The sequence below is a fragment of the Branchiostoma belcheri genome, unplaced genomic scaffold, assembly GCF_001625305.1.
Source record: "Branchiostoma belcheri isolate BF01 breed outbred unplaced genomic scaffold, Haploidv18h27 scaffold42, whole genome shotgun sequence".
In the NCBI taxonomy this organism is placed as follows: Eukaryota; Metazoa; Chordata; class Leptocardii; order Amphioxiformes; family Branchiostomatidae; genus Branchiostoma; species Branchiostoma belcheri.
Window position 1 is genome coordinate 82,809 of NW_017804043.1, and position 13,268 is coordinate 96,076.

At 40.6% G+C, this 13,268-nt stretch overlaps 1 protein-coding gene across 1 annotated transcript in view; it reads right to left on the reverse strand.

Annotated features, from left to right (window-relative positions):
- Window positions 1-1,894: 1,894 nt before the first annotated feature.
- The window catches only part of LOC109478087 (protein Simiate-like), a 28,257-nt gene continuing 16,883 nt past the window's right edge, over window positions 1,895-13,268 (reverse strand). Inside the window, exons 2-6 of the mRNA XM_019779559.1 lie at window positions 8,577-8,628; window positions 7,820-7,949; window positions 7,138-7,214; window positions 6,503-6,572; window positions 1,895-2,499 (exon numbers count right to left, since the gene is read on the reverse strand). Coding sequence (XP_019635118.1) covers window positions 2,209-2,499; window positions 6,503-6,572; window positions 7,138-7,214; window positions 7,820-7,949; window positions 8,577-8,628 — 620 coding nt within the window. The 3' untranslated portion in view covers window positions 1,895-2,208. The remainder of the gene's footprint in view (window positions 2,500-6,502; window positions 6,573-7,137; window positions 7,215-7,819; window positions 7,950-8,576; window positions 8,629-13,268) is intronic.

Below are 13,268 nucleotides of genomic sequence, written 5' to 3' on the forward strand. Positions count from 1 at the left end.
TCATTCCCCGCGTTCTGGCATGTAAAAGCAAACAGGTCAATCGACGTTGACCCGTGCTGAGCCGGGCGCTCCAGGATCTGGATTTAATAGCGGGGACATGGGGAGGAGGACACAAATCTAGAAAACTGCCGCAAGACTGTAGAAACAACCTAGAAAAGCACCAGTACTTTATGCAATGTCAAACGTGACCTATTGAGTCGAAAATATTGGCCTGGATCCCTGTGTTAAACGTTTACTAAGTAATTGCAACCAGGTAAAATGATGACTGACTGAGAAACTCGTGATATTTTAGAAGAGCTCACACACACGCGTACCTTTGCGAAGAAAACCTATGTCAGCTGTGTGATTGTTACACTTGTATTGAAGACAGCTGTGGCGACACGATAAGAAGTGGGTTGGAAACCCACACAGTTCCTAAGGTAGCCATGTTTCATGGCGCAGGTCGTTCGGGTCACGGTGTTGGCAATCAGGCAGAACATCTCCAGATGGAGAGGAACGATACCTTACCGGAGAGATGGAACAGCTGACAAACGTGAGCAATTTTCCCGACCAGCCTCGTAACCCCTGCTTCTCCTATTGGGTCAGTTAGTCCTCACTACTTGTGAGAAATTGGGCTGGTCTCAATCATGATGTTTCTGACTCAGGGAAAAGAGTTGCTGTTACAGTTCTACTCGGTAACCCGTAACCCAGGTGAGTGGTGATACCATTCAGGTGGTACAACCGTTCACCTTGAAGTGGCCTAACGGCCGTGTTACATGGGGACCACTAAGTAAAAACACATCTGTGCATCTCAACAAGTGACGAATATGTAGCAAAAGAATATCGATGTGTAATATACCATGTGAAACACAAAATACCAATAGAACACAAAATACTGTCAAACAACGTTGATACGCTAGTAGCTACACACACACAGACAGTTTTGACCAGTTTGGTGTTGTAATGATATGTATTAGTCATGATTGTTTAACAGCTAAAATGTATACGTCCATAAAGTTGGTAACAAAGAATAGTTTTGCGTACTCGTTAGTATTCCATTTCCTTGTCATTGACATTGACTTCAAATTACAGTAAACTTTATCTATTTCACATATTTTATCTAATCCTTAACTCCTCCTTCATGACCTCAGTAAAAAGTGACCTGAAGGTCGATTTTTTTATAACCAAGCACACCTGGTCACCCTACTCTTCTCGGTATGTGTGTTGGGTGCTTTAACGTGACGCCTTAATAGTTAACACAACACAGATAACGTTACAAAGATGTTCTAGTATTCTACAAGTATAACTGTATCGAAGAAGTGCTGCAGCAGCATCATAGCAGCTCAGCCATTTCCCTAGCAACAAGGCAGCATCTGTCACGCTCTCTCTCCAACATTTAAATGTCACCCAGCTGGAAGGTTGAGCACAGGAGACAGAGGTCGTCTCGCAATCAACCACGGCTCTATGTATCCTCGGGATGCCTAGTGTAACTTAAACACTGCGGACGCAAAACGGGTCATGCGAGTGAGCTCCATCATTCAGCAGGAGGAGACAGGACCAGCGTGATGAATCGTACAGGATAGCACAGGGCACTTCTCAACATACTGTGTCAGGATGCCAAGTAGGCCATCCACTAGCGCAGTGTCCTCGGAATCAGGTCATGTATTGTACCTGGGTTTGATGCTAGCCTCTACCAGGCTTCGGGAAGCGGCTGGAAAGACTAGAAATTGGCCAAATAGCCACGGGAGTTGGTCCGCACTAAGAAAACATTTTGCCGTTCCCGAAGCGAGCTGTTCCTTTAGCGCGGACCAACTCCCTTGGCATATCATCTGTCTATTTGGCCAATTTCTACTCCTTCCAGTCGCTTTCCAAAGCCTGGTAGAGGCTAGTTTGATGCGTCAAAAGTGAAGTTTTGCGGATTGAGTCGCCACTTGGAAAAGGTGTCAAGTTTTTAAAACGTAAACTGTACAACTGCACTAATCTCATTGCTATAATTCTTTACGGTAGGCCTTGGTAATTGGAACAACCTGCCTGCCCTACAAAATACACCTAAAGCCACTTAGAGTTCCACATGCATGCACATGTATTGGTTTCTAAGTAGTTCCAGCACAAACGATAACTAACTTTTTTTTTGCTACAGTAATAATTGTCAAAGATTTAGCTATTCTATGCGTTGCATGCTATAGTCAGTTCTATGCATTACATGGTAAGACGTTTTCAAGCGAAGTCTTAAGAAGATGTCTGTTCCTTATCTGTCAGTTCTAGCTTTACTCTCTTTTGTTCTGGTTCGTCGCCAGAATCTTTCTTTCCCCCCTGATCTTTCTCATCCTTATCCTCCTCCCCCTCCATTTTGGAGCAGGACGGAGCATCTTCTCGTTCCCCGGCTGCTGCGGCTGGTCCCTCTCGTTCCCTGCGTGCCAGCGCGTCCCGGTACTGTTGCGGGGACAGCAGTCTCGCCATCTCCTTGTCGCTCTCGCCGAACTTCGGAAGCACGATGGCGACGTAGCCTTCCGATGACGGCTTAAACAACAACAAGAAGAACAACACGTGAACAACAAAAACTTCAAATAACAACAACACATGATAAAAGAAAAAAGTGATCTTGATCCAGTTGTAGCTCACAGAAGAGCCATCCTTACAATGGTCATGACAAAGAAGACAACCCAACACTGATGATAGGATAGAATAGCAGTGGTAAGTTGGGAGCCATCGAGGGACGACAAAACACTTCTTGAACAAACATAACAAGGGTACTAAGATACACAAACCTTTATGATGTACATTGACTTGGGTACCATATAACACATGCACAGGCCACAACAGAAAGTTTCCCGCATCTGTCAGCATCATTCGCCAAAAAACAGTTACTCAAGCAACTGGATATGATTTTCGAAAATCATATCCAGTTGCTTAGCTGTTTTGGCGTATCACATTACCTGATGTCTAACATTTACCTACGCATTGGCATGATTGTACCGATTTTCTTGGCGGAATCTTCTCGACAGCCTGAGCGCTTCAACCGTAACTCAGCCTGACCTGGTGACCGCCTGGCCACCCCGACAACTCTAGATCAGCACACATATAATTAATAACTCCTCGCCACTTAATCTGCTCTCTCATCGCCTTCCAAGCCATAAAACTCCAAGCCTGCTCTTTCATTTGCGCTAAATTGACCGTTAGATGGCTGTCGTTTCCGATCGTGATGTATGTCCAGCGGATTCCAATCGCCTGTATCATCAGCGAGGTGTGGTCATCAAGAACCTATAGATCACACCACGCTCTGCATACGCACGTGCCTCATCGTTCAAGCATCATCAATTTCGAGACATTCCCCCTGTCACTGGTGGCAGTTCTTTTTTCTAACGGGCCGCTCCCCTTCACTAGGTTGCCACCACCCAAGGGACAATATATATATATATATATATATATATTGTATGCTGTATATAGATTAAATATCTTATTTCCGTTTATACATTTCACATAAGTACTAGAAACTGTACAAAAATGTAAATAGATATAACCTAGATATATCCTTCTTCTTCTCAAAATCTTACACATTGATCAAACATCAAGATAGCTACACACTCCCGTCTGAAACTTAACTGAAACTAAAATGTAACATCTCCATTTTCAGTATTATTCTAGATGTAGTTTTCATAAGTATGATATTCATGAGCCCCATATCACAAAAACGTAGTCGATGAGTGTCAGTGAGGTACCACGGATCTGCATCAGTTGCTGTATAGAGAAAAACTTCCCTCCATCGCAGCCTCTTTCGGGGCCAGCGGCCTGCTAACCGTTTTCTGCATGCTAGCCTCCTGTATAGACTTTCTAGCGGGCAAAACTTGTATCTACAAGTGCAACGCAGCAGTTTCTTTTGGGGAAGTTGGTCCGATGCTGCCTTCGCCATATACAACTCTCCACCAGAGTCCTACATCCTCCTATTTGCGGAGAGGATGTAGGACTCGGGAGCTATAATAGGTTTGGTAACCAGGCTAAGGAGAGGATGTAGGACTCGGGAGCTATAATAGGTCTGGTAACCAGGCTACCGAAAAGTCTGCACAGGGGGCTAGTTTTTGCATTAGCAGGCAGCACACGTGCTAGTACCGCAGTGACAAACGAGTTCCGTGTGCATCAGAAACAAAGGTTTCTCGCTGAAAAGTTAGCCTGGTTACCAGACCTATTATCATAGTTTCCGAGTCCTACTACATCCTCCTATTTGCGGAGAGGGTGTAGGACTCGGGAACTATAATAAGTCTGGTAACCAGGCTACTGAAAAGTCTGCACAGGAGGCTATTTTTTTCATTAGCACGCAGCACACGTGCTAGTACCGCCGTGACAAACGAGTTCCGTGTGCGTCAGAAACATATAACAACCCCCTACAGGCGCATCCCGTCCAATCCTCATCCATCAGGGCTTAACGGCTTTCGTCATCACGCGGAGGGGGTTTTCCCTCTATCGACGTGATTGATGATGATGATGAATGGTTTATCAAAATATACATCACTTGCCATGTTGCAGCCCGAAGGCTGAATTGCTGATGCAGTACAATACAATATTACTGAAAGCTTGTTCTAAAATAAATAAAAAAATCAGTTGCTGAATAGATATTGTGTTATGTATGTATGTAATTCACAACGTGGGGCCCGACATCAGCTCAGCTGCCAGGGCTTCCACTGTATTGCACTGTATTGTTTGCAATTTAGATAAATAAATAAATAAAATACTGTGCCGACTCATAAATGCTGCAAAAGGCCAGCATGTACCGGCTTTGTATTCCTGTGGTTTAGCAGCATTTTTTGGCTGGATTTTTTTATTCGCCCTATCGCAATAGATTTGCAGACTGCAGAGGATGCCATCCATAAAATTTACTTGCTGTGGCCTAATAACTGATGCTGTTGGAAAATAGGCAAACTGTTGCGTCAAAAGCGCTTCATTGAACTAAAGTACATGCTCATCAAAACTGAGCCATTGCTTCAGTCTTTGACGCAATCTTTGCCCTCTATCGACTTCACATACATCATCCGACTCACTGACATGGCGACCCGTTCTGCTGCTCAATTTAAGAAAATAGGCAAACTGTTGCAGCAAAAGAGCGCTTCATTAAAGTAAAGCAGAGCCATTGCTTCATTCTTTGGCGCAATCTTTTCAATTTTGCATACCATCATTGACGTTCATCTGTGTTGATAGTAATCGTGGTAAAATGGTTTTGGTATAAAGTTTAGCATTGCTATAATTTTGCATACTGTTCAGACCAAAATGATCATTTATTTCAGATCAAGAACATTAGGTCGCGGCTCAAAATTCTCTCAGCACGCCGATGTAGGCTCCAGAAGGTCTTCCTCAGACGGGACTACGGATTCTAAAATTCGGCAAAAAAAGGATGCACTGACGTAGGTTTCTGTGATGGACCGTCCTTTCGCTGCCGTTATGGTTTTCATAAACAGAATTTATTCTTTGAATGATGACGGTACTCAGTTTACGTGCGTAACCGGATATACTCTATATAGCAACATCGTATTACCTGTATCAATCACTGTTAATATAACTAGTCCCACTACTCTGTCAAAATGTATTGGTATTTCAGCATGTTGTAAACCACCAGGTATATTTTGAAACTTCTCGGAGCTGAATGACTAAATCGCAAGTTGGATCTACATGTGTGATATAAACCTTAACCCATAGCCCTTGGCACGGTAAAATACTTAGATATAGAATGTATAATGTAAATTTTAACCCATAGACTCTAGCATCTTGTATTGAACGACTCTGCTTCCATAAGCTACACCTATCCTGAGATCCTGTGCAACCTATATCGCTGCAAAGTGATAGATTGACGATAGAATACTTAGATATAGCTGTATAATGTAAATCTGAACCCATAGCCCTTGGTATCTTGTATTGAACGACTTGGCCTCGATAAGCTGTATACTAGTAGATCTATCATTTTGCAGTAATATATATCTATATTGCTGCAAAAGGATACTAGCAGACTGGCAATATAATACTTGGATGTACATGTCATGTATGTATGTATCTACATGTAACATGTATAAATGTTAACCCATAGCCGTTGGCATGTTGTATTGAACGACTCTGCGTTCTACATCTATCATTATTGGATTGGGCATGGGGAGAGCGTGAAGAGAATTGGTTAGTGTGAGGTCATCGTGAGGTCAGGTCACTGGGTCATGACGTCATCTCCAAGCAGATGTAGTGATGGCTCAGTGTTTTTTTAAGTCATCCAAAAAATGCAATTTCAAGACAGCAAAACAAAAAAAATTCTGGATGAGGAAATCTGTCAATTATAATTACTGCAATTTCTTTGCACATTGTCATTGTTATTTCAGATTTGAAAATGGTGACAAGAAAAGTGACTTTGAACATCCAGTTTGGCCACTCTGAAATTGTGTTGGATTCCTTCCATACATGTACATATTTTTGTTCTAGGAGGCAGGAGGAGACAGGAAGAGCTAAAATGCAGACCAGGCAAACGAAAAGAACAAGACGAGAAGAATCTTACCTTCTCTGTCAGTAGCTGAGGTGAGTTGATGAGGTTCTCATTCACTTCCACCAGCTTTCCTTTGATGCAACTGGAAAATAAAGAGGTAATACTCGAACTGAAGCGAATATTCCAAAATTACAACAGCTTGGTACAGCAAGTGCAAGTCTTAGATCAGACTAATAGGTTTAACTCACACCAAGAATGACCCCTACTCATTCGCTCACTATCCTCATCATCAGTTGTTCCCTGTCTTCTGTGAGTTGGACATGTTTGCACACTGATGCTGATGCTTGATGGCAGCCTGACACTTGCCTCTATCATGTTTGTTCATGCTGTTTAAGTGTTGGAAGGCATCCTTTATTCTTATCAATAAATGTGGTGGGCTCTTCAACTTGAATGGGGACAGAGAATTTTGCTGCGAAGCAAGCAATTAGCAAGACTGGGGCTAGACTAGGGTGGATACCAGGCTTGGCCTCCTGTGCAAGCCTTCAGGTGGGTGGGAGTTTTGATACTGCATTTTGTAGAAATTTTAACACATTCTTTTGCCGGCCACCCTACAACCCGACACCCATAGAAGGTTTGTACCTGCCGCAGCATCAAAACTCCCACCTGCCCACAGGCCTGCACAGGAGGCTAACCAGGCTACTCCGTACCTGTATAAAGTGAACTCTGTGTCATCTGTGCAGGTGACACGGCACAGTGGGGAAGACTCCTGCAGCCACTGGCCTCCCTACAACACAGGAGGGAAGCACACTTCAATGTTATATCATACCCTGGATATCAAAGGATGAATATTCGCATATTGGGAGACCATTTTTCGCCATTATGTCAGGCCCAATATTCACAAAACATCATGGAAGAATGAGAATTTAAAAAGTAGACTGAATTTAGTACAGGTTAGAACCCATAATGAGCTTGATGAGTGTTATATACAGCAAATAGCACAAAGATAAATGTTAACCTAGCCACAGCATCAACTTCAATAAAGGATGAAATGAAAAGAATGTAAAATATCTCTGAGTTTAGACTTCAATGCTGGCCTATATTTACTGATGTTAATTTCTATGATTATTACCAGGCTTCGGAAATGGCTGGACAGACTAGAAATTGGCCAAATACACAGATAACATTCGAGCGGAGTTACAATGTAGGCCGCCGAGGTCATACATTTGCAGCACCTGGCATATTATCTGTCTCTTAGGTCAATTTCTACCCTTTCGAGCTGCTTCTGAAGCCTGGTAGAGAATAGATTGAAATGAAAGCATGAAACATGTATGTGTAATTTCTGTTAATATCATGATTATATTAGTTGATATTCTATATTGACCTCCCTACCCTTTTGCCCTTGCCGATGACCTTGTTGTCCAGCCGGTTGACCTTTTCCGTGACCTGGAAGTCGACCCTGGCCACAGACTTCCCATCAGCCACTAGGGGATGTGATGCCGCCAGTGTCACAATGCAGACTCTACAGACAAGTTAAAGCAATATTAGGCCACACCAATTTAATTTTTCAGTTAACGGATTCGCCCACTTAATTTTTTTCTGATTTGCAAATAAAAATAAAGATTCAGAATCAACTGCAAAATGCTCATATTTTGCCCTGAACAGTTGAAAACAGTCCTTTTCATCCTAGTTGTTACAGTTATTCCATCTTTCAATGCAATGTTATCATTAAAAGTTCAAAATTCATTGGTTACTTTTTGAACTAGCCTGGTGTGTTGACTTCATGGCTCCTATCATACCATTTTGGGCCATAATAGGATACCTGTTGTTTTTTTTTCGCCCGCCCGCTCCACTATTTTTCTAGAAAAATCTGTTAACCAAGAAATTAAATTGGTGTGGCCTTATGTTAAATATTCACTATTCTAAACATAGTTGTTTTACACATTTTTTTGCACTATAAGCCTACCTGGGTTCAAAATGACATTGCTTGGATTCTAGACCAAACTATATTCAGGTTTCAGGAGTGAAAAAAAAAAACTAAGATGGAATTTGTACCACAGCGCCCCCTAGATGTTACAAAAGGTATTACCACACATAGCACCAGGCTATTGCGATACCTCTAGTAATAGTATGAAAAGTATATCCTTACTTGTTGGAATGCTGCAATATACACAGGTCCTCTCGATATCTTCCTTGCACATCTGAGGATACAAATAAGAAAAAGTTTCCATTGTAATCTACAACATGTTGTCAAAAGGTTTTCCAACATCTGTATCTGTATAGCCGGTATAACAGCTTATATATAAGGTTCATCATATACATCAGCTTATATATAAGGTTCCTAATACTTCCCTCTCATCATGTTAGTAAACAAAAAGTTCTAATTTCATCTAGCAATATGATAAAATGGCTACACCAAAGTTTCACGAACTGAAGTTTAAAGTTAGGCTACAGTCCAGCTATAACTTGTCAATGGTTTAATAAAAATATGTACACTATAACAGTATATAAGAAAATTTGTTTTAGGTGTAAATTGCTGTCATCTCTAACATGCTCTATACCAATATTGTATGACAGGCTGAATAAAAGTTTTAAATGGGCACTATGTGGCTGCAGTTGTCTTACTGAGGGACGACTGCGTGTGCGAGATGACGGTTAGCTTGAGGAATGAATCCACTCTACTATATAATGCTCTCTAAACCAATAAACAGACAATATACAAGAAGTTAAAGAGTGTACAAACAGGTTTATTGTATCAACACACTTCACAAATAACCACTATTAATGTATCAACAACACACTTTTTTTCAAACGGCACATCCTCAAAATGACTGACTCCATGTAGAGAAGTGATTTGTACAAATACATCATCATCATGTTTGTTTGCAGCCACAAAAACTAGCACGTTGGCAGAACGTACTGCACCTGCGCAAAATCCGTAATGTATTGTACGTAGCACTTCGGCAGACTGTCTCATATAAGGTTGTATTTGCTCATATAAGGTTAGCATTCTGACAGTTTTCAAATGTTATGTCGGAAAAGATATCCTCTGCAACAGGCAAAATTCTGATGCAACGTTGACCAAAAATCCAACGAAAACCATGAAAAATCGGGATTCTGCGCAGGCGCAGTACGTTCTGCCGACATGCTCGCAAAAACTAGCCTGGAATCCTTCCTAGTCTAGCTCCAGGCCGCTTCTCTGATCGCTGGCACAACTCCTATTATACATTCAGACTTTTAATACATCATGAATTCTTTCCGATGTTGAATATTTGTCAAAAGCAGTGTTCATTGTAACAGGGATCGAACTTTCGAATGTCTGCTCAAAGCCTGTTACATTGTTCTTGCAAAGGACTGTGCAACTCTGAGCCAATCAGTACCTTCCACTGCATTCCAGGTAAATATTCAAATATCAAACAGCCAATCAGAGCTCCAATTTCAGGTGAATATTCAAATGTCCAACAGAGAGCCAATCAGCGCCCTGCCTTTCATTCCAGGTGAATATTCAAATGTCAGAGCCAATCAGAGTCCTCCTTTTCATTTGAGATGAAAATTCAAATGTCAAACAGAGCCAATCAGAGTGCTACCTTTCATTTGCGGTGACTCTTCAACCAATCAGGTGCCTACTGTGTATTAAGTGAGGAAGACATCAGAGAAGCAAACTGGACCCATAACACGATGGATTCCAGGCTACATAAGAACACTCCTATCTGAGAATATAAACAACACGAGAAGTGTACATCAACTGACTGATATTGTAGACTACAAATGTACAGACTCAAAACTTCAGAAAACAGAATTCTATGAAACTCAAAACTCCAGAAAACAGAATTCCATGAAAAAATTGGCTTTTCTAGAGCTTCACAGCTGCACTGTATGGTCCTAGACAAGCTCTAACTAAACTTATTCAGCTGTTGAACACGGAAATATTACATGTATGTCTGTGATATTATGTTTCTAATTTTCATACACATTTACATGTGCAAAGAGAATTCGGTCAAACAAAATGGGACCAAAGAAAATTGGACCCTACTTATAAAAGAAAATCCATCAAAAGTTCCTATTTTGTTGTATGTTTTCCTTTTTTTTTTCAAGCAGATAAACAATATTATCAGTTTGAAAGCTGTCTTACTTCTGAATATACAGAAATATTAGGATAGGGGAAGTTAACAATAGTTCTGGCATATGTGCCGAACATCAGAGAATTCCATACCAGTAGAGTTTTGGTCCCATATACTAGTACATTCGTAGGTCCCCCTATAATCATGAAAGAAAATTGTGCGTTTACTTTTACAAAAATGTTAATCACCAATTGAAAATTAACTTTATGCTAACAATCATTGTTACGAATTCCAAGTAATACAGATATCAAATCAACTGATCAGATATTATACGTTCAAAAATATGAGTTTTCAGTCAGAAAGTTTTCAGTACACTTGTTGGGAAATTTTTCTTATAGCTGAAGACTCTGTAGAGTCCTTATACATGTGTAGGGCAGGTAAGTTTGCTAAACAACAGATCCAGTTTATCCACATGTTCCATGTTGGATCAACAAGTATCTATCCTACTTCAGACATACTGGCTCCATGGGGCAGCAAAACAATTGCAGTTTCCCAAAATGTAACAAAACCTTAACAAGAATATCCTAACACAGTTCTTGAAACGTAAACTGTTCACACAAAAATGTACACTGATGTAAACACACTCCTATCTACTGTCTCTTACATATGCCTATATCCACAGGCAGTTTCCATGGTAACCTGCAGTTTCCATGGTAACCTACGGGTAGTTTCCATGACGACATGCAGTTTCCATGGTAACCTGCAGTTTCCATGGTGACCTAGTTTCCATGGTAACCTGCAGTTTCCATGGTGACCTACAGTTTCCATGGTAACCTGCAGTTTCCATGGTGACCTACAGTTTCCATGGTAACCTGCAGTTTCCATGGTGATCTACAGTTTCCATAGTAACTTGCAGGCAGTTTCCTTAGTAACCAGCAGGATGTTTCCATGACGACCTGCAGGCAGTTTCCATGGTAACCTGCAGGCTGTTTCCTGCAGAACACATCCCACAATGCATCGCACTTCCTGTCTAGAGCAGCCCTGAGAACCTTGGGGTGAAATCCGAAGGGAATCGGTCGTAACCATGGAAACAACAAAGTCCAGCGCTAACGTAACTTTGGTGACCTACCAGTTTCAGATTTTTGCAATTCTCCACTCTGGAAACTGCCTGAGGTAGTGTAAATTTATATTTTTCATTTTGTTTTTTTGGAGAAAGATGAAAATTTTGTACTGTAGAGTTGTCAGACGTTAGTTAGTCCTACCTTTGGCCTATCTGTTGTGTATTAAAGAAATGTGAAAAAGCAATGGTAAATATTAAGGTTGTTTGTTTTTTGAGAAAGTTGTCTTGACACAAAAGAATTTTACCTACCAGCTTTCAGAATTAGAATATAAGCCAGTCCAGATACATGTACATGTCCTTTTTTACATGCATATTTTACATATGTCCAGCACACGTCTAACAAACTGGCCAACATATTAACTCACGTTCACATGAGGAAAATTTGATGTTTATGATTCAACAGAAATTATTCTACATTTCAGAGTGTTTCAAATTGTAATAGGTGCACTTTGGTGACTTTAGTAGAATCCTGTGTCAAATTTACAAGCTAGTGAAAAGTTTGAAATCATGTAGAACAAGTTAAACTCCTCCTTGCTTCCTAACTTTCATAACTAATACAAATTTGGTGCCAAATGTCTACCTTCAATGGTTAAAGATTCAAAATATATCCTACATTCCACAAATTAAAGTAAACTGCTACTAAATCACTGGCAAAATCCATGCAAAAAATAGCTAAGAATTTATCTGTCTAAATCCAAAGATATATTCTCACTGCAACCAAGTGTTGTTTTATCTATTTTTGTGTGGTTTTGACTACATTTTGCGAAAACAAACACTCCAAAAAGATACAAGCCAAGACAAATCTTTACAAAAAGCTATGCAAAGTATTCATAATTTAAAGTCTTTCCTTGAAGCAAACTTTTCTAGGCATGTGTATGTACTTTCTACACACGACTATGCAGAAAGAAATAACTCTCAGAAGCATTTATAATTGTATTGAATGGATTTAGCCTGAAACCAACAGTACCAAAGTTCTTCACACTGTACTTTGTATAAAAGGGTACAGAAAGGAAGGCTGGGAAAAACTGGGGCTTCAAAACTCCTTCTGAACTGCACTTATGTCTAATTTCCATTTCAAAATCTCAGAAAGGGAAGTCAAGAATACTTCTTTCCTCACTTTGATACTATTTCCCGTGTAATAACATTTTTTGTCATTTTTTTATCCTGACCAGCCCTTCAAAAGAGATGAAAGTCCCAAACACAACTATAAGAAGGCTAATTAAAGCCCTTAGGCATTGCCAAAATTTGGTTGTTGTGTTAATGAAGGTTAGATATCCAGGTAATAAGATACGCCAAAAAAACAGTTACTCAAGCAACTGGATATGATTTTAGAAAGGTCAGACATTTCAGCTAGCATCCACTACCTTTCGTCAGTGACACTGACAAAAGGTAGTGGATGCTTCCTGAAACATCTGACCGTTTGGTAGTTGTTATGTTGTTTTTTTTACTTAGTCAGCAGTTCTAAGAGAGATGAAGCCCCGCCCTACCTTCCCTAGTGCACCCTCTGTATCCATCCTCCTACCACGGGACCAAGCTTTCATGTACCAACACCGAGTTCTGTCACCATGTGGGTTTCTACTGCACAACCTCTGAACTCAATAGGCAATGAATTTATTCTTTTTTTCCTACCTACTTTACCCAAAAATATGATAACTAAAGA